This window comes from Mus musculus, chromosome 2 (genome assembly GCF_000001635.26).
Source record: "Mus musculus strain C57BL/6J chromosome 2, GRCm38.p6 C57BL/6J".
Taxonomy (NCBI): domain Eukaryota; kingdom Metazoa; phylum Chordata; class Mammalia; order Rodentia; family Muridae; genus Mus; species Mus musculus.
In genome coordinates this window covers 130,231,417-130,252,649 of record NC_000068.7, presented here as the reverse complement: position 1 = coordinate 130,252,649, position 21,233 = coordinate 130,231,417, and the positions used below count along the sequence as shown (strand labels likewise).

General features: G+C 43.3%; 1 protein-coding gene across 2 annotated transcripts in view; it reads right to left on the bottom strand.

Moving 5' to 3' along the window:
* The window catches only part of Tmc2 (transmembrane channel-like gene family 2), a 69,996-nt gene that overhangs the window by 12,540 nt on the left and 36,223 nt on the right, over positions 1–21,233 (bottom strand). For both annotated transcript variants that reach the window (NM_138655.1, XM_017316469.2), the window contains 8 exons: positions 20,240–20,382; positions 17,725–17,872; positions 12,393–12,581; positions 10,987–11,166; positions 9,507–9,656; positions 8,024–8,152; positions 4,668–4,735; positions 3,789–4,028 (listed from right to left, as the gene is read on the bottom strand). In NM_138655.1, the coding sequence (NP_619596.1) occupies positions 3,789–4,028; positions 4,668–4,735; positions 8,024–8,152; positions 9,507–9,656; positions 10,987–11,166; positions 12,393–12,581; positions 17,725–17,872; positions 20,240–20,382 (1,247 nt within the window). The remainder of the gene's footprint in view (positions 1–3,788; positions 4,029–4,667; positions 4,736–8,023; positions 8,153–9,506; positions 9,657–10,986; positions 11,167–12,392; positions 12,582–17,724; positions 17,873–20,239; positions 20,383–21,233) is intronic.

The following is a 21,233-nucleotide window of genomic DNA, read 5'->3' as shown; positions in this document are numbered from 1 at the left end:
GTCAGGCTTTTCTCAAATTGACATAATGGCAGCTGAATTTCAACATTAGTTTCAGAGGCAACGAATTATGCTCCAGCCTAGAAACTTGCAAAGTTTAAAATATACACTATCAAGTTCCTTACAGACAAAGTTAGCTGATGATTAGTAGAGTGCCTCCCACATGATGGGGGTATTATAAGCACCTTATATCCCTCATCAGTGACTGTCACACAGTAGACTTTCAGAAAACTTTGGCTACCTCCAAATCACTACCTCTGTCTTCCCTGGCAACCATGTGGTTATTTGGGGCTCCTTGGCTCCTTTCTTCCTTTGTGTCTTCCTCCTGGTCAATTGCAAAGAATGCTGGCGCAATTTCAACAAATCCAGAAAGAGAGAGAGAGGGAGAGGGAGAGGGAGAGGGAGAGGGAGAGGGAGAGGGAGAGGGAGAGGGAGAGGGAGAGGGAGAGGGAGAGGGAGAGGGAGAGGGAGAGGGAGAGGGAGAGGGAAAGGATTAAATGAGAGCCAGCAGGTCTCCCTCACAAGTAGAAGAAAACAACAGACCTGAGCTGCAAACACAGACAAAGGATTTTGGGGCTAAAAGTGGAATTATCTAGGTTTTTGCAGTAAAATTCAGCTAATTTAAAGAGTATATCTAAGAGCCAACTCTCTAACTGACCAGTTTTGAACTCTGCCCAGGTTCATTTCCTAAAGGACGGGAATGATTGTGGGGCAGCGTGTCTCTCCTGTGACCAACACTGCAGCTCTCCCTGAAATTCCATGTGCTGTAGGATTGCCTTTACCCTTCTCTTAGAAATAAGGGAATTCATGAGTGAAGAATGAACAGGCATGAACACATCATGTTGTTCACATAAAAACCAGCAGCAGCATGCCTCAGAATTCCAGCTATCATAGATGGGTCTAAGTCTGCTGCAGACAACCACAGTCTTGGTTCACTGGCCGCAGGAAAAGCCAGAGCCCATAGTCAAACATTCCTAACTCCACCTTACTGTGTCCCTGAGTCACATACCTAGATATATACACAGCAAATACCTATGAACTGCTTTGGAGGAAACAGATCAAAGACTGGCCAAGATGTAGTCCGTGTCCACAGACTTATTCCGTGGCAAGATATAGAGTGTTTTAAAATTTTGAATGAATTTTTAATTGAAATTGGTATATGGTTTCAAATAAATCTTCAGATTTTTATGAGGATCTGAAAAGTTCATAGTGATGGGCCATATTGTTCATGGTGACAGCTGGCTGAGATGACCACCAACTGTCCTTGACCTGGGCAGAGCTCTGGCTTAACAGGGTCACTGAGATTCCTACTAAAGACCAACATGGTCCTTTAAGTACTTTACAGATAACATCAAACTAGATCCTCAGAACAACCCTATGAACTTAACGTCACCAGCATTCCCGTCCTTTAGGAAATGAACCTGGGAAGAGTTCAAAACTGGTCAGTTAGAGAGTTGGCTCTTAGATATACTCTTTAAATTAGCTGAATTTTACTGCAAAAACCTAGATAATTCCACTTTTAGCTGTGTAGGTAGGCTGTTTTCCACTTCAGCTACTCAGTCCTACTGCTGAAATGAAGAAGTACCCATGGAGTTTATGAAAGCACATCAACATGGCTGTGCTCCAATAAAGCTTTATTTACAAAGCCAGATTGTCTTTTGGATTTGTTCCGAAGGGCTTAGCTCGCCAAATCTCATTTGTGATTGTATGCTATGCACTGCTAATAATCATCACAAACATTCATGTTGCCTGCCAGGATCCTGAGACATTTAGTGTGGTCCAAACCCTAACTTCTTCCCTGTGCAACTGAATTTCTGTGAGTCGGCCGTCTACTTTGAACATTAACCATAAGGCAGCTGTTTTCTTCCAGACACTGAGTATAACACGGTGAGAAAGGAAGAAAACACCATCTCCTCATGGACCTTCTGTCCGTTGGGAGAATGTAATAAGATAAACAAGGCAGAGGCACAACATGTTTGTCTGTTTGTTTTTGAGATAGGGTTTGAATTTAAACCCAAGCTTCTCCACCTTAGCCTTCCGAGTGCTGGCTTATTGCCAGTGGCCATCATGTCCAAAAAAGAACACATGATGGGAGCCGGGCATGGTGGCACACGCCTTTAATCCCAGCACTCAGGAGGCAGAGGCAGGCGGATTTCTGAGTTCGAGGCCAGCCTGGTCTACAAAGTAAGTTCCAGGACAGCCAGGGCTATACAGAGAAACCCTGTCTGGAAAAACCAAAGAAAAACCAAACAACAACAACAACAACAACAAAACCAAAAACCAAAAAAAAAACAAAAACCAAAACCAAACAACAACAACAATACCCCCCCCCCCAAAAAAAAAAACCCCAAAACAAGAACACATGATGGGTAAATAGGATATAAACAGAAGTGTGTGTGTGTGTGTGTGTGTGTGTGCGCGCGTGCATGCAAACACAGGTGCATTTCAGCTGAGAACTCTAGCAAAGCTCTCACTGAGAAGTGGCCTTTGTTAGCTCAGCTTGGTGGAGATTATAACCATGTTTCTCCTATGAGTTTCAGGTTAGGTCTCTTTTCCTATGATCTGACAGAGGTTGCCAGGGACACCCAGGAAAGCAGATGTGGCAAAAGGGGACACATAAAGGAACAGGCACAACAAAGGCCAAGAAGTCATCTTTCCTGGGCCCAGGTGAGCACTGAGAGAGAGTGATGGGAGCACCTGCACCCAGGTGCTTACCAAGAAGCCAACTGAATCTTCCTTCATGCTGTTGTTCCCTCACTCTGGCATCTCTGCTCACCCACAGCTCTGTACCCTGACTGCTACCTTCTTTCCTCTGTGCAGACTCTTGTGTGGCTGGATCCTGCTCTGACAGAACACTCCACTGAATACCTCCTCTAGATATGCCAACCTCAAGCCCATCTTAAACGGGAGAGGAGACAACTGGCCTTCCCCACAGCACAGCACACTTCACACGCATGCGGGGCTGGCCCTAGAGTGGGTGAATGCACAGCTAGAGGGGACAGCTGCATTTGAGATTATGCAAGGCTCTTCTCACCTGCCTTACCCTGTTTCTGGTCTGTGACAGGTATTCAGCAAGGATGGGAACACTAGTTTATCCTTGAAAGCTGTTGTAAAATTCTCAAGGAGGACACAGAGAGGATTTCTAAATGAGACACCTGGTACAAGATAACATGCTCCAAATACCTATAGTCCTAGAACAACTTTTTTTTTTTTTTTTGAAGTAGAGGGATTTGTTTTCAGTGGGTCTAATATTTATAAAGATCGTAGGTACACATCATTGCTCAATCTACTTCCTTATATAACTACATCCAATCTCCCAAAGAACTTTCATTTATAACCAACCTTCAGTACTAGCAGAATTCTATAGAGTGTGGGGACCCGGTTGAGAGTCTCAGTCAAGACAAACTATTCCTGTTTCACATCTGGGTGGAGGTTAGACTATCTTCTATGATTTATCCTGTGCTAAGACAATCATATCAGACTATCTACTATTAAAAGGTTATACTTGTACCATCTAATATGGTAGTCAGCCACCTGTGGTTATTAAAATAAAAATTAATTACAATGAAAAAACAGGAGAAATTAGGTTTCCCAGTTCTTCATTTTGAGAATTCCATAGCCACAAGTAGCTGCCTGCTACCACATGGGGCATCTCCCTCCTTACAGAAAACTTACTGGATGGTTTTAGTGGTTCCCCTAAAGCCCCAGAGCCTCTCACAGGCTGGCATGACCCAGGACCTGTGGGTAGACTGCCTCAGGAGAAGAACTGTCCCCAGCAACAAAGAGCACACCTGAAGGGGCCACAGTCAAACGAGGGTGGGAGAGACATGACGGTGTAGGCCACAGGCAGGAGGCTGAGGAAGAGCACCAACAGCAGCAGGCCCATGTAGAAGTTGTTGGATCTGGAGGCTTTAAACACACGTTCGTGGGGAACGTTGCTGCTCATCACTGCCCAGCACTGGAAGTACATGGAGGTCAACAGGCGCAGGACATTGATGCCCACCAGTCCTGGAGCATAGAAGGAGCCCATCCTGAAAGGTCAGAGACAGGATACCTGGTTGACCTGGTAGCAGGCGAGGGAGGGCTAATAGAAGGTGATAGGACGGATGGGTGGATCAGGGGCGTGCAGTCAAGTTACTTTCCTGAAGGGCCCAAGAGCAGAGGCCTCCTGTTTAGCCAAGATATTTGCCATCAGGCTGGAGCCATCCAGTCCCCAAGAGAGGGAGATAACTCTGAGCACTCCTGGCTGGGACCCTGGCTAGGACTTTATCATTGCTTCCTATCGGCAGATCACATGGTCTCTGGCCTCCAGGAGCACCCCACCAGGCTGGTGTGGCTTACAGACAATCCTACAGACTCTGCGCAGCCTCCGGAGGAGGAAACTCCTTCCTTCCCTCTCACTTTCCTCTCCCCCATTTCCTCCGCCCTTCTGTTGCCCCCCAACCCCGTCCCCCGCTCTTCTCTCTCCATTCCTACTTTCTCTGCAACACACTGGTTACCTTTAGTTTTTCCGCTTCTCATCCTGTCCTGCTCTTTGGCTTTCTGATGAAAGCAGGAGCTGAGAGAGGCGAGGTGATTCGCTGGCCCCTCCCGGCTCACCGAGAGAAGTTGGATGCTCCAGTTCTTTGACTCCCCCATCATATGATCCTCAGGGGAAATAGGAAACTCACCAGATCATTCCTTGGTTGAAGATCAAACCCAACACATTTCCACTAATATCAAACTCGGCATATGAGGGCTGGAGAGAAAGGAAGGACAAGAGGGGAAGGGGGGACTGAGAGAGCAAGCGATCATTAGGTGACACCAGCTGGAGCCTGTCAAGTCAAGACAACTCACCCAAAATGCCTGCCTTGGGTTTCTTTCTTCCTGCTTTTTTTGTTTGTTTGTTTGTTAATCTTCAATAGTTTCACTATGTAGCTCAGGCTGGCCTCAAACTTATGGTGAGCCTTAGGTCTCAACTTCTCAAGCTCTGAGGTTAAAGCATCATACCCAATAGGTTCTGTTTAATAGGCTTTTGACATACATACGTTTGTTTGTTTGTTTATAGACAGGGTTCATGTAGCCCAGGATGCCCTCTAGCTTGTTATATAGCTAGAACTTCTGATTCTCTTGCCAACACCTCCCAAGTGCTGGGATTATAGGTGTGTGCTACCATACTTGGCTTAGGCAGTGCTGGGGATTGAACCCATGGCCTTTGGCATGCTGGGCAAGTATTCCACCAAATGACCTCTATCACCATCCTTGTTTTAAACTTTTTTGTTTGTTTGTTTTTGTTTTTCGAGACAGGGTTTCTCTGTGTAGCCTTGGCTGTCCTGGAACTCACTTTGTAGACCAGGCTGGCCTCGAACTCAGAAATCCGCCCGCCTCTGCCTCCCAAGTGCTGGGATTAAAGGCATGCGCCACCATGCCCGGCTTTGTTTTAAACTTTTAAAGAAAAGTTTTGAAGTTTTAATTAATTTTTATTTTATGGGTATAGATGTTTTGTCTGTGTCTGTGTACCACATATGTGTAGTGACCTAAAAAACCACAAGAGGGCATCAGATCCCTTGGAACGGACACTGTTAGCAGCTTTATAGGCTGGAAACTGAACCCAGGTTCCCTGCAAGAGCTCTTAACTGCTAAGCCGGCTCCTTGGCCCCCAGAGTTTTGAAGTTATTAAAACTGAAGCTGCTGGGTGTGGTGGTGCACGCCTTTAATCCCAGCACTTGGGAGGCAGAGGCAGGCAGATTTCTGAGTTCGAGGCCAGCCTGATCTACAAAGTGAGTTCTAGGACAGCCAGGGCTACACAGAGAAACCCTGTCTCGAAAAACCAAAAAAACAAAACAAAAACAAAAACAAAACAAAACAAAACAAAACCCCCCCCAAAACAAAAAACAAACAAAAAACCTGAAGCTTTTGAGGACAACGATGACGACAACAACAACCTGAAATTGTATCTACCTCTTCAGGCTGAAGCCTGACTCTCTGTTTTGGAAAGGAATTCAGCTCCTAAGGAAACATTTCATCAGTTTTAATCAGAAATGCAACTTAAGATTATAACCAAGGGAAAGATGTCCTCTCCCCATCTACAGCTCATTTAGAAAAAGTAATTTAAAAAGCATTTTATTTATTTATATTGCCTGCATGTATGCCTGTACAACATGTGTAGGCCTGATGCCCTCAGAAGCCAGAAGCAGGTGTCAGATCCCCTGGGACTGGAGTTACAGAGAGCTGTGAGCTACCATGTGGGTTCTGGGAATTGAACCCAGGAACCCAGGTCCTCTGGAAAAGTAGCCAGTGCTCTTACCAGCGAGCTATCTTTCCAGCCCCTACAGCTCATCTTTGGATAATGCTTTTCCTTACTGACTTGAAACAACATTTTTATGATAAATGGCCTTCCCCCATAGCTTCTATCAGTGTCTGTGCTTTGCATTCTGCTGCTTTAGCAAGGACGTGTATTCCAGTGCCAGCTTTAGTTATTACAGTGTCATCATTCTCTCTCTGTTTGGAACAGGGTCTCACTATATAACCCAAGCTAGCTTTAAGTTCCCGATCTTCTGACTTCTTCTTTTGTATGTATGTATACGCGAGTGTGATGTTTGCGTGTGCACACATGTGCACACCCATGTGTTGCATATTTATTCCTTTGAGACAAGGGCTTTCAGGGAGGCTGAAGCTAGGCTGGCAGTCAGCAAGCCCTAGCAATCCACAGTGTTGGGGTGACAGTGTACATGTGACCCTGTCTGCCTTTCTACATGGGCGCTGGAATCTGAATGGGGTGGGTCCTGTGTATGCAGCAAGTGCTCTTACCCACTGAACCACCATCTTTCCAACTGCCAAGCCTGGCTTCATATTATACCCTATTAGAGGGATGGTTTCTTTCTAAAGAGCTTTCCTATACATTCACATGCTTATTTTTGAGCAGATTTTCCTATAACTTTGCAATCTTGTGGAACTTAGAAATTAATTTGAAGACAGCAACACTGTCTTCCTATCAAAGATGTCATCACTTTTTAGGTCACCACTCTTTCACTATTGTTCTCAGGCACAGTCACAGGGTTTGTTGGTGCTGACGAGGGGTTGAATAGTATTATTTAAAACATATGCCAGAAGCCTGTACTGTGGCCCATAGGTGTCAGGCACCATGCTACAGGCCAGGGTGAGGGCTACATAAGTAATCAAGATGTGGAGTCTTTCGCCAGACGCTCAGTTAAGGAGACGTCCTTTTCCCAACTTGACTACTGAGAAGAACAGTGTGGTGTTGTGGCCCTCACTGGGCCAGCCTGAGGCTCCCGGAATTCATAGAAAGCCACCATAGTGAGAGAATGGCATGTGCTTGAGATGAGCATTTCACCAGGCAGTGTGGGGAAGAGGGGGTCTCGGGGAGGCGATAAGAGTCAGAGAGGCTTCTCAAAGCATAATTAGAAGAAGTCAGGGAAACGGCATCAGGTTCGTGGTTGTTCAGAGATTTCTAGAATGTTTATGTATCTTAAGATTTCGGCCTTTCTCATAGAAGTCAGGTAGTTCTCCATTGGCCCGCTCTGCATTGAAAAATATAAAAAAGCTTTCCCCAAAGCTGAATGCTTCTATTTTCTTTTTAAAAAAATTTAAGAACTCTTTTTATTTTAGTGCTTTATGTGTATTGTGTTTTGCCCACATGTATATCTGTGTACCACACAAGTGCCTGATGCCCAGGGAGGCAAGAACGGAGTGTTAGATATCTTAAAATTGGAGTAGTTGTGAGTTACCAAGTGGGTGATATGAATGGAGCCTGGTTCTCTGGAAGAAGAGCCAGTGCTCTTAACCACTGAGCTATCTCCTCAGCCTCCACGCCTCCATTTTCTGGATGAAGGTCACAGTGGCAAAGGCTGGAGTTGCTTTGGTGAATGCAAAGTGGACTCTTAAGTAAATATGATTAAACACTTCACCGAATGGTGACTTGCTTTAAGCATCCTCAGACATGAAATGCACAAGAGTGTATCTGAGTAGCAATATCAGAGAGGGTGGTGCTAGCACCTTAGTGAAGAACATAGGAGGAAGAGCTTACAAAACCAGCCTCGAGGTCCCAACACCAGCAGTGATTCATGAACCGGACAAAACAAGCTCGGAGGAAATCTCCGACCAAGATGGTGAGGTATGTTACCAGCATGTCAGACACGGTGAGCCTCATAAACTCCTGCAGGGAGGAACACGGGAAGATAGAAGTGGCCAGTTGGGAACTTGCCCACTTCCCTCAAACAATCATAGCTACATAATTCTCCCTCCCATTCACCTGAATCCATCCCTGTGGCCCGCTTCTTCCTGGCAGAGAGAGGACCTCAGACTTTGGAGAAAGTGTAATTTAAACCTCCACTCTATAAGTCACTAATTAATTAAATAACTTCAGAATACTATCTGAACTTTGAGTAGTCAGTAATAGCATGTTTGCTGAGTTATTGGAAGCCTTTCTGTCAAGTATGCAAATTGCCTGCTTTATTATCATTGACCAGTGCCCCATACTTATCATTGCCAGAATCTCTGGGCTCATTTTTTGCTTTTCCCATCTGCTCTGATATCCTGATTGTCCCCACTAGGACTGAATGTGACCATCAGTTACTTTGGCCAATACTTCCTACTAATCAATAATTTTTCTTGATTTATAGAGAAAATAAACCAAAGAGCCACATAGCAGAAACAAAAGAACAAGGTTTTCTCCATTTACATAGGGCATAAAGAACTGGTTGGTTTTTGTTTTTTGTTTGTTTGTTTGTTTTTTAATGGAAAGGAGCTGATAGGCCTCTGTATGTAGCAGTTTCCTAGGAGACCAAAACATTCCAACCAGCAATGAAGTTTCTTAAATGAGAAGGTAAACAATTCAAAGTAGGTTCAGGAAGTTCCTGAAACCTACCAAATTCACTGGGCTTCTCCTTCCCAGGGAAAGCTATAAAGACTGTTCAGAGTCACTCTTAAAGGAGGTGAGCTACAAAGAAGACCCCAAGTCCAGCTGCTGCCCATAGGAGGCTTACACCAACTGAAGCAAATGGAAAGGATTTCTTCAACTTGTTGAACTGCTTACAGGCTGTGTAGTGGGCTCCAGGTTCCCAGCTTTAATGAGCTGTCAACCATGCTAGGGTGAGCCTTGGTGATGCCCCTGACTTGACTCATTTCTGCTCCTGTAAGTAACCCTCACTGACACTCCTGTAAGAGACCTTCATAAAACTCATTGGTTCACCAGTTGGACTTTTGGTGGTGTTTATATTTGATCTGCTCTGAGCACACTATCTGGGGTGAGTAGCCATGTGTGTCACATCTCCTTAGGAAAAGTCTTGTCACTCAACAACTTCATCACAAGTTTAAAGACAGCAGATACATGTGAAGTTCCAGGAAGTACAGAGCCTGCTCTATATTCAACTTGGACCTTCCAAGGTGATTAGGAAATGCCTACTTGATGGACATTTGAGTTTTCAGGATTATTTCCCAAATGGAAAGACAAAAAAGGGACAACAAAAAACAGAACAAGGATCACCTTTTCAGAGAGCACAACTACTCACAATGCCCACAGCTGTCTCCCAGCAAGAACCTCTGGGCACATCTGCAGGGTGTGGTGGTGGCCGGGGCACACTCTCATTCCCACCTGAGGAATTGTAATAGTTAAACAGGGTCCAGTGAGTGATGTTCTTGATTTTTTCCTCATTAGAAAGCTGGAAGAAAAAATGACAATCTGAAGTTGGATGGAACTGGAGGTAGTTTAGCTGTTTCCATGGGAACAAGTAAAACTATCTCCCTGCTATCTGGCCTCCACCTTATCACTGGACAGTCTTCTCAGAAAAGAACTTCTCAGGCTTTCAATCCACCAGAGGGTGCAATGGGCTAAAGTCCCTTGATCCTTTCCATAAAGTTTTCTCCCTAAGTTAGCATCCACTTACCCACCCATCCATCCATTCATTTTGAGAATTCAGGGTCTAATCTGTACAGACAAGTCAGTGGTGACACAAGAGTGCCCAAAAGGGTTTTCTCTCAGGAAGTTCATAATCTAGTAAGTAACAGAGCAGAACAGTCAGAAAACAAAGTGAGATGAGCTGTGGGAACTGTCTCTGGGGACTGAGGCATACCCTCATCAGACCATGGGGAGCTTAGAGGAATCCTTTGAGGCAGTGACCTCTGGAACTGGCCAGCTACTTTCAGAGAAGGTCAAGTGATATCTATATCCCAGAGTAAAATATAAGGCTTAGGAGTGTGGAGCAGTTTCTTAAGGAAGCCAAAATGGCTAGAAGGATTATGGACCAGTGCTGATCACTTGCCTTTTTAGAACCTTCCAAGACCTTTCTGTATCCTGCAGAATAATAATGAGGTAGTAATGAGATGAAGGAGTAAGGAAGACTCATCTGTCTCTCCAGTTTTCCCTTCTCTGTGTTCTCCAACTATCCTGCCATTCCCTGTTGGCATCTACTCTTCCTGATGCTTTTTCAGTGTCTGCTGAGACTCCCCAAGCTGAGGATTTGAGATGCCCTGAGCTCTGACTCACTGCCTACGACTTGCCCCCACTGAAGCATATTTCACAGTGTGTTGTATTGAATGAGTCTGTTTCCTGACCCTGAGCATGAAGCTGTTTGGAACAGGACTGTGTCTAATTCCCTGCTGTACCCCAGGGCCTAATTTGCAGGTGCCCCATACACATTTGACAAGCACTGATAAGCAGTTTGGCCAACTGTGACACATCACATCAGTGGACAATTATTTGGCTATTGACTAGCTATGACAGCTGTGAAGCAACATAGAAAAACCTGCATATCAAATATGAGAGTACTAAATGATAGAGACATAATGTGGAAAAAGACAACCTCAGAAAAATGCAGAAAAACTGTAGCAACCACTGTTTTTTGGGTTATAGATTCTGGAAGTATCTCTTCTTAATTTTCCTTCTTGAACTTCCAACATTTATTTAATTAATAGAAATTATGCACAGCAAAGTTATTATATTCTAAAGGGAACACCGTAGACAGCAGGCACAGTGGAGTGTGTAGGCTCTACCTTAAGGTGGACATCGTCCATGAGGGCCAGGAGAAACGTGTAGAGGTTTCCCAGGAAGAGGGCAAAGATGCGGCCCAGCTGCCACTTCAGCCCAGTTCGTGGGTGATAATTCTCCAAGGCAGCGATGGTTTCAAACAGAGGGGGACAAAACATCCCTAGCAAAGACATCACGATCTCCACCTGAAAAATTGAAAGGAGGAAAGTTTCAAATAAAAGATAAATGAAAATAGATACTAAAAATTTAGAAAAAATATTAGATAGGCAAAGATCCAAAAAAGTCTACAAAAAAAATTTTTTTTAAAACATGATTCATGGGGCTGGGGAGATGGTGAGATGGCTCAGTGTATAAGAACACTGGCTGCTCTTCCAGAAGTCCTAAGTTCAATTCCCAGCAACCACATGGTGGCTCACAACCATCTGTAATGGGATCTGACACCCTCTTCTGCCATACAGGTGTACATGCAGATAGAGTACTCATATACACAAATAAATCTTTAAAAAATTATGATTCAATAACTCACTCTTTATATATAAAAACAAGATATAATTACCTAAATTTAAAAATTCAGGATGTATATCCTATGTAGCTGAGAATAGCAACCCAGAATAACACATACCACAATATATTCTAGGGAAGTTACTGAACTTAAAAAAAAGAAAAAGAAAACTCTTTTAGCAATAGAAACAATTCATTTATAAGGAAAAAAAATTAAAGAGCATCATTGGCCTTTACAAAATAATTCATTTACTTTTATAAATTTGAGTGGTTTTGCCTGCATGTATATATGTGTATCCATGCATACCTGGGTGCTTGTAGAGGCCAAAAGAGGGTGTTGGGTCCCCTAGAACTGGACTTACAGATGGTTATGAGCCACCACATGAATGCTGGGACACAAATACAGGTCTCCTATAGAGTGTTGTTAACTGGTGAGCCATCTCTCTGCGCTGTGATATTTACTTGTTTTATAACAGCTGTGTAGCTTGGCTGTCCTGGAACTCACTATATAGACCAGCCTGGTTCGAACTTTTACAAATCCTCATGTCTCTGCTGGGATTACAGGAAAGTGCACCCACCATGACGGGCTTAATTTTGCTTTTTAAGACAAGGCCTGTAATTCAGACTTTCTGAGACTCTACTGCAGAACTAAGCTTTGAAATATTAAAAGGTATGGTTGTTTAGGGGTGGGACGGGGAACTAGCTGGTTAAGAAATAACTGCCACTATATTAATTTTCAGAATTAATTAATATATACAGATTAATAATAATCTCTCTCTCTCTCTCTCTCTCTCTCTCTCTCTCTCACACACACACACACACACACACACACACACACAAATGGCGCCCAGCACAGAGTGATTTCAGGATGTCCCCTCAGTCTTAGCATCACTGGCGACATCCGTCTTACCTCATTCCTTTCATACCAGCTGACATTTTGCATTTTGGAGAACTCCTGGGACCGTTTCACCACAAAGTAAATGAGGTACCCGCTTCCACACAGACAGCAGAGAATGAGAAAGTTGGCCAGGACGCGGAGGAATCTTGTCAGGTGGATATTCCCTTCTTTGTTACTCTCTTGTTCGTCCACTATAGACTCCTTAGCATGTGAAAAGGAGAGGTGAATAGCACCAAGCCAGGACCTGCTGCCTACAGCTGTTGTTTCTGTATTTCTATAAATAATTCAGAGGGGTGACATAATACCCTGTAGAGACTTAGAGATAACTTCTATAAACATATATATTTTGCTGTTATTTGTTACCTTGGATTTGTTTATTTTGTAATAATGAAAACTGAGATTTACTCTTGCTAGACATGGTACTAAATATTTTCCACAAATGATTTCTTAATCTAACAGTGAACCAATAGAAGGGTTAGTATTACTGCCCACATGGCAGCTGTAAAGGCCCACAATGGTGTCAATGAGCTATCTACGGTTGTTTTAAATCAATAGACCAAGTAAATTTAAATTAAGGAACATTAATTCATTTTTTGTCATTTTATTATTTTTTTATGTGTATGGGTGTTTTGCCTGCATATATGTCTGTGCACCACATGTGTGCCTGGTACCTGTGGAGGCCAGAAGGGGGTGTCAGATCCCCAGGAACTGGAGTCGTAGACAGTTGTGAGCTGCCATGTGGGTTCCGGGAATGGAACCCAGGTTCTCTGTAAAAGTAACCAGTGCTTTTAATCTCAGAGCCATCTCTCCAGCCCCTCAGATTAAAATTTTAATCTTGAGTTTCAAGTATGGGAGTTGTCAAATAGCCTAGAAAGTTCACATAGTAGATACTATTAGCCTGCAGTCCATGTATGTCTCTCTCTTCTCACCACTGCCACACCATTACTGCAGGACAATAACCATAGATAACATGTAAGTAAATATGTATGTTTTTGTTTCAATAAAGTCTTATTTAAAAAAATAAGCAGCAGTTTGGATTTGCTCTCCAAACTATATTTTGCCAATTTCTCTTCTTAGGGTTTCTTAATATTGAATGCTGTTTTTTTGTTTGTTTGTTTTCTGTTTTGCTTTGTGTGCATTGGGTATGTGTGTGTCTCATATTTTTTTGGTAAGGAGAATTTAAATTTATGGCTAGACTTTTATGTTTTGGGAATTATCATAAATAAAGTTTTAATATCAGTTTGTTTTCTGTTAGTATAAAATATAATTATACTTATATAATCATACTTATGTCCTGGATCAGTAACTCTCTATGAAGACATATGCAATAATGGGAAAACTTGGTCTCTTGGACCAACTGCCTGGGAGGAGACCTCTTTACCAATCATCAGTTACTGTGTTCACTCTGAGGTCTAGGTATCTCACCAGACAACTAGTGTATGAAATATACTAATTGTAGCTGTCTTTGGACACACCAGAAGAGGGCATTGGATCTCATTACAGGTGGTTGTGAGCCACCATGTGGTTGCTGGACTTTGAACTCAGGACCTCTGGAAAAGCAGACAATGCTCTTATCCGCTGAGCCATCTCTCTCCAGCCCTCAATTCTACCTTGTTACATGTAGGAGGTACAGACATCCTTGTGCTCACATGTGAACATTAGGGAAACTAGAAAGGTTAAATACACAGAGCTGTCTCTTCAAAGGGAGAAATGTATAATCTGCTGTCTTAGTCGGGTTTTCTATTCTTGGACAAAACACCATGACCAAGAAGCAAGTTGGGGAGGAAAGGGTTTATTCAGCTTACACTTCCACATTGCTGTTCATCACTGAAAGAAGTCAGGACTGGAACTCAAGCAGGTCAGGAAGCAGGAGCTGATGCAGAGGCCTTGGAGGGGTGTTATTTACTGGCTTGCTTTGGGGATTACAGTTAATTAAATTGAATGAATCTCAGAAGAGACCTTGAACTTTGGACTTTTAACATTGTTGCGACTGCTATAGACTATGAGGACTTTGAAAGTTGGACTAAATGCATTTTGCATTATGCTATGTTTAAGTATGGCCCCCATAGACTCATGTTTTTGAACAAGTCTATGGGGACCAGGGAGTGGAATGTGATGGTTTGTATATCCTTGGGCCAGGGAGTGGCACCATCTGAAGGTGTGGCCTTGTTGGGATAGGTGTGACCTGGTTGGAATGGGTGTGTCACTGTGGGTGTGGGTATAAGATCCTCACCCTAGTTGCCTGGAAGTCAGTCTTCTACTAGCAGCCTTTGGATGAAGACATAGGACTCTCAGCTCCTCCTGCGCCATGCCTGCCTGGATACTGCCATGCTCCCACCTTGATGATAATGGACTAAACCTCTGAACCTGTAAGCCAGCCCCAATTAAATGTTGTTTTTTATAAGACTTACCTTGGTCATGGTGTCTGTTCACAGCAGTAAAACCCTAACTAAGACATCTGCTTTCTGCTCAGAAGGCTGGGAACAGAGGTGGTTAATATCCTGGTGACCTTTGTGATAACTGTATGACTGTGACCACACCAGATCCTCCCCTAGACGCTTGAGATGTCACATATAGTCAATCTATAGAGCCTATCTTGGACAATGTCTCATGTACTCTATAAAGAGTTTCAGTGTTGTCAGGGGCCATTTAGGAACGGCTAAAGGCATGCAAGTAACTCTTCTGGAGTTGGCCCACCACTCTGCATGGCTGAGATGGGCAAGCTCTGACTTGTAGAAGTTGGCCCACCACTCTGCATGGCTGAGATGGGCAAGCTCTGACTTGTAGGACCTTCAGAGATTTTGTCCCAGGATTGCTTCTTACTACTGATATGCCTTTTTCTGTCACTATTACATAGGCTAATGATTCCTGGGCATCAGCCCACCCTATTGGGCAGACTTCCTGCAGATCAACATTAAGATGAACTTTCATGATGAATTAATGAATTTATAGAATTCCTAATTTTAGGAAAAATGTTTTAAGAGATGATTTTAACTTTTTGTCAGAAAGATGTAGTAAAGTTAAAATCAAGAATAAAATACGCTAATTCCTCATAGAATAGTAAGTAAAGACTGTAAATAAAGAATTCAGTGAACTTTCATAAATTGTACTAAAAAGATAAAGAGGCTTGGGACAAATCTGTGATCAAGGAAAAACATTCATTCTAGGTCAGATACAAAGATAAAACACAGTGTGTACTATGATAAAGCAAGACCATGTGAAACTGTGGCTTTGAACTTATAATGAGCTTAAAGAATGAAACACTGCTTTGAACTTAACTATCAACATCCTTCTGTATCTCCCCTTTTACGTAATACTTTATCTATGATATAATTTTCTAAAGAACTTTTGCCTAAGAAGGTATAAAAAGGCCAGAGAGAAAAATAAAGTGGTGGCTTGAGGGGCTCTGCCTTATCTACCAAATGTATACATGTCTAAGTCTGTTTGTTTATATGTATGCATATACATACGTGTGTAGGTGTATGTATATATGTGAGTATGCATGAACACTTGTGGAACTTATGAGACAGGTGGTTAGGCCCGACTAGAATGTTTGTGTAAGAGTGTATTTGTGTCTGTGCATATTGCCTATGCAAAAGATTTTCTTTCTTTCTTTCTTTTTTCTTTTTTTTTTCTTTTCTTAGTTACTAAGAGTTAACAAGTCCAAGCCTCTTGAGCCAGAGAGGAGAGGGCCCTACCAATTTAGCTTTTTTTCTTTTTTTAATCCTTTGCTGCTAACAGAAAGTGTTTATTACCAGAAGCCAACACTTTTGGCCTTAGGATAGCAAAGAGTCATAGCCAGAAGAATTGTCAAAGATAAATAAACTTTGGCCTCATGGCTGACTCTATATTGCATTGCTGACTTCCTCAAAGAACTGATGCAAGGCTGGACTCCTGAACAGTGTTTTCATGTTTTAAGTTTTGTATGTGAGATTGAGTTAGTTATCACCAGAAAATCATCTTTCAAATTATACCATGTTTAAATATGCCTAAAATAAATTACTCGGGGCCAGAGTATCAAAGTCTGAACTAACATCTGCTACTGAGTTGTGCTTCATGTGAATTGTTACTCTGCTGGTCTTGGTGGTCCCAGGTATGTGTGTGAATTACCTCTACTTTCAGTAGAAAATGCTTTATTTCTAATTGTTTTATTATAGGCATGGCATGACCCTTTGTCTGGTCTAGAGTCACAGCCACTCCAGCCTTTCCTGCTCATGGCTGCAGATAGCTGAGAGGAGAGGACAGAACTGAGTCGGCTCCTCATCCACCTACTGCCAGGTGAGAGGACTCCGGCCCAGTTAACCCATTTGGTAGGTAGTAAGCTCAGATCTTTTGTTGACAGTGAGTAGAAGAGCTAAGTGAAAAGGGAGCTAAGCAAAGTTGATGTACAGTGAGTGCTGAGTCATCAGGAAAGAGCTCACCAAACTAGGCAGAAGAAGCTATCAAGAGCTTGGAGTAGAAACCAGGTATAGTAGAACATTCCTATAACCCCTGCACTCAGGAAGCTGAGCCAGGAGGATCACAAGTTCAAGGTTATTCTAGGCTACATAGTGAGACCCCTGTCTTAAAGGCTTGTAGTAGTTCTACAGCCATGGAGGAAGAACGATATAACATGCAGTGTTTTCATGCTATAGTTTCTGCCTCTGCTCATTCATTTACTGTCTGGTTCATGTTTGCTTCATTGAGACACAGTCTTGCTGTGTAATAGCCCAGCCTGGCCTCAAACTCAGGATCCTTCCACTTTCATTCCCAAGTGCCAGGATTTCAAGTGTGTACCACCATGATGGTGATTTATTTTGGCTGAACTATAGTTCATTAGCCCACTTCAAATTTCTTGAGAACAAAATAGTGAGGACTGTAAGGGACATGGATTGTAAGAAACACAAGGTTAATTCTTTCATTCCCACATCCTTAAATGGGTGTTCTACTACTTGGAGAGCTTTAAAAAATAAACAGCTAACCTAAACAACAACAATAACAATGCTAGCCAATCACATAAGAATCTTAAAGAGCCTGGGCAGGGCAGTTTTAGAGCTCCTTATGCAATTCTAGCACATAGAGAAGATTGACATGAGTCGTCCTTCCATGAACTCTTCCAGAGAGGAATGTCATGAGGGAAGAGGCAGGAGCAGACTTCAGAAGTCAGGATTCTCTGTTATGTAAGAAAGATTCTTAAGGTGCCCCTGCTGTGAGCAACCTTTTAGAAGGTGTGTGTACTGATACGGCTCTCACAGGTTATATATTTGGAGACCCCATTTCCTCTCACCTAGCTGGGGGAAGCTTCCCAGTGGCTAGAGGGACCCAGAGTTTTCTCGGGAAGGAGAGTCAGCCGCAGGGACAATACCTTGAAGCTGGTAGTGATGGAGACATATTTGTTGTCTGCTGTCTCTGAATTCCCGATGAGGTAGTCCCAGCTGGTGAACATCTTGAAGCTGAATGTGAAGCTGTCACTGTCCCCCTCACTGGTGCTACCCTGGGTATTGCTGGCCATCCTAGAGAACATAAGTTCCTGTTGTTACCCCTATCTCTTTTCTGCTACATCAACCTATGGGATCCTTGGCCTAGGTCAGTCTTAGGCTCAAGATGATCTCTAACGAAGGGGCAAGGCAGGGAGGGACATTAGTTAGGTCAATTTTTATTACATCCAGAGAACTATTCTCCCCAAATTTAAAGTTACCTATGAGTACCCAGATGTCAGTTAGATAACAAGTTGAAAAGATACAGGACGCTCAACTATGTTTTTTGTCCTTGCATTGGATTTCTTGAAGTTTGACTCAGTTGGGTCAAACCAGTTTGGGCTTCAGTCTGAGAATCTGGGAACCTTATTCTCAAACACAAATGTGTCTGTCTAAGCCATCTAATTTCCTTGGCTAGAGGTAGGTATTTTTCTGATATACAACTCAGCAACTTGGGCTGAGATGTCTCTGTGGTTAGAGCACTTGTTGCTCTTACAGAGGACCCAGGCTCTATTCCCAGCAACAACATGGTGGCTACAGATGTCTATAACTACAGGTCCATGGGATCTGATACCCTCCTCTGACCTTCCTGGGCACCAGGTACACATGTGGTACACATACGTATACATAGGCAAAAATACTCATATACATAAAATAAAATAAATAAGTATTGAATAAAAACTCAGCAGCTCTTGAGGATATTGGTTAGATGATCAGGTTAATACATCCTTGAGCAAGTTTGGATTAAAGTACCTGGGCCTTCCTTGTTGGCTGTCTGTTTCATCCTACCTGGCCCAGCCTCTCAGTACTCCCTGAATACTCCCTGCTGCTCAGCCCTGTGGAATTCCAATCATGGATTTCTCCAGATAGGGTGGGACTTTTGTGCTCCCCTGATTCTATCTTGCCTGTTCACTTTTCGGACTTGCTGTTTCACAGGACCTAGGTGGCTTTGGTTCATCACAGAAACATCCCATATTCATGGTCTGAACTATTTTCTTTTTCTTCAAAGGATGTACATTAAGAAGATGGACTCACTGTTAAAGTGCTTGCTACTGGCAAGAGGACCTGAGTTGGGGCTCCTAGCACTTAGGTAAAGAACCAGGTGTGTCTGCAATTCCAGGGCCAGGGAAGTGGAGATAGATGGATCCCCAGAGCTCACTGGCCAGACAACCTGGCTGAACTGGTAGAATTCAGGTTCAGTGGGTGCTCCTATCTCAAAAACTAAGGCAGAGGGTGATGGAGGAATGCATATAAAAATGAACAAAAGAGACACTGACATATAAAGGCCAGTCTTGACCACTGAGGAAGGTAGAGCTGGGGACAGAGAGGCTGCCATGATTAACCACAGCCATACAAATTCTTTTGGTATAAGTCTATTGTATACACACACACACACACACACACACACACACACACACACACACACACACACACATATATATATGTACGTGTATATATATATATATACACACACACACACACATACATGACAGGATTGGCACATTTATTTATTTACTTCATTCATTCATTCATTCATTCATTCATTCATTCTGAAGCTGAGCCCTGAAGAAACTTCCAGCCACCTTATCAGGCACCACACTCTGTCTCAAGCCACAATGGCCTTTTGCTAATTTGGGAAACTAGATGGGCTGTCCTGATAGGAATTCTGGAATTGTTTTCTGTCACTGGGTCTCTGCATATGTTCTTTTCCTGCTTACATCACACACTTCAACCTTTGATCTCACTGTCTGTGCTCTGCCTCATTTAGAGGGGTTTTATTTCATAAAGCTCATTTCCCAGAGCTTCACATAGTATCTGGCTTATCACGTCTATTTCACAATCTGCATTGGCTTTGTGTGATCACTAATACTGAGTGTCAACTTGACGAGATCTAGAATCACCTAGGAGACACACCTCTGGACAAGTTGGTGAGGGGTTATCTAGACTAGGTTAATAGAGTTAGGAAGACCAAACTGCTGGTGGCACTATCCTATGGGCTAGGCTCCTGGACTGAATAGAAAGGAGACAGCTCAAGTGACTAGCAATCATGTCTCTGCTTCCTGACTGTGGAGGCAATATGACCAGATGCCTCAAGTTCCTGCCACCAGAGCATCCCTGCCATGAAGTATTGTACCCTAGAACTGTGAGCCCAAATAAGACCTTTCTCCCTTAAATTGCCTTTGTCAGTTACCTCGTCACAGCAGTGACAGCAAACTAGAAGACTTGTGTAGTTGCTTGCTTGCTTCTTCTTGAAGTATATCTCAGGAAAGTACACACAGAGGAGTCAGAGGAGAGTTGTTTGAGTGAAGAAAGATCAACCCCCCCCTATTTACTTACTTATATACAACTTATGTATACACAGCCCCACTTGTTTATTTACTTATAGAAGACCTTTATACTTACGACCTAATGACGATCATCAAGCTGTAGCCAAACACGCTGACCCCCACCATAAAGTAAGCCATGGGCAGCCTGTACCTCAGCCATCCAATGGTCCGCTGGTTGTTGTAGTAGCCATAGAAGAGAGCAGAATATTTGATGTAGCCCTATAGGAAAGACATCCAAAGTGTTTATAATCTCAGAGGAGAGATTAATTGTACATTTTCATTCTATCAGGGATTTCTGTCTGAGTTTTAAAGCAGGTCTACAGAGGAAGAGTCCCAAATATTCAATTCATAGTGTTTCCAGAGGCCATCCACAGTCATAGTCTGTGCCTTTGTCATCCATCCACTGCATAGAGAGCATGGAGATTCAGGAAGGAGAGGTGAGTGTGTGTGTGTGTGTGTGTGTGTGTGTGTGTGTGTGTGTACACGTACCCAGCATGTGTGCCCAAGAATGCATAGCTCCAAGCTATCGTGTTTGATAACCAGGGTTTTTTCTCTTTAAATTGGGTATTTTGTTTATTTACATTTCAAATGTTATTCCCATTCCTGGTTTCTCCTCCAATAACCTCTTCCCCCATCCCCTCTCCCCTCCCCCTGCTCACCAACCCACCCACTCCCACTTCCTGGCCCTGGCATTCCCCTACACTGGGGCATACAGCCCTTCACAGGACCAAGGGCCTCTCCTCCCATTGATGTCTGACTAAGCCATCCTCTGCTACATATGCAGCTGGAGCCATGAGTCCTACCATATGTACTCTTTGGTTGGTAGTTTAGTCCCTGGGAGCTCTAGGGGTACTGGTTAGTTCATATTGTTGTTCCTCCTATGGGGCTGCAAACCCCTTCAACTCCTTGGGTCCTTTCTCTAGCTCCTTCATTGGGGATCCTGTGCTCAGTCCAATGGATGGCTGTGAGCATCCACTTCTGTATTTGTCAGGCACTCGCAGAGCCTCTCAGGAGACAGCTATATCAGGGTCCTTTCAGGAAGCACTTGTTGGCATCCACAATAGTGTCTG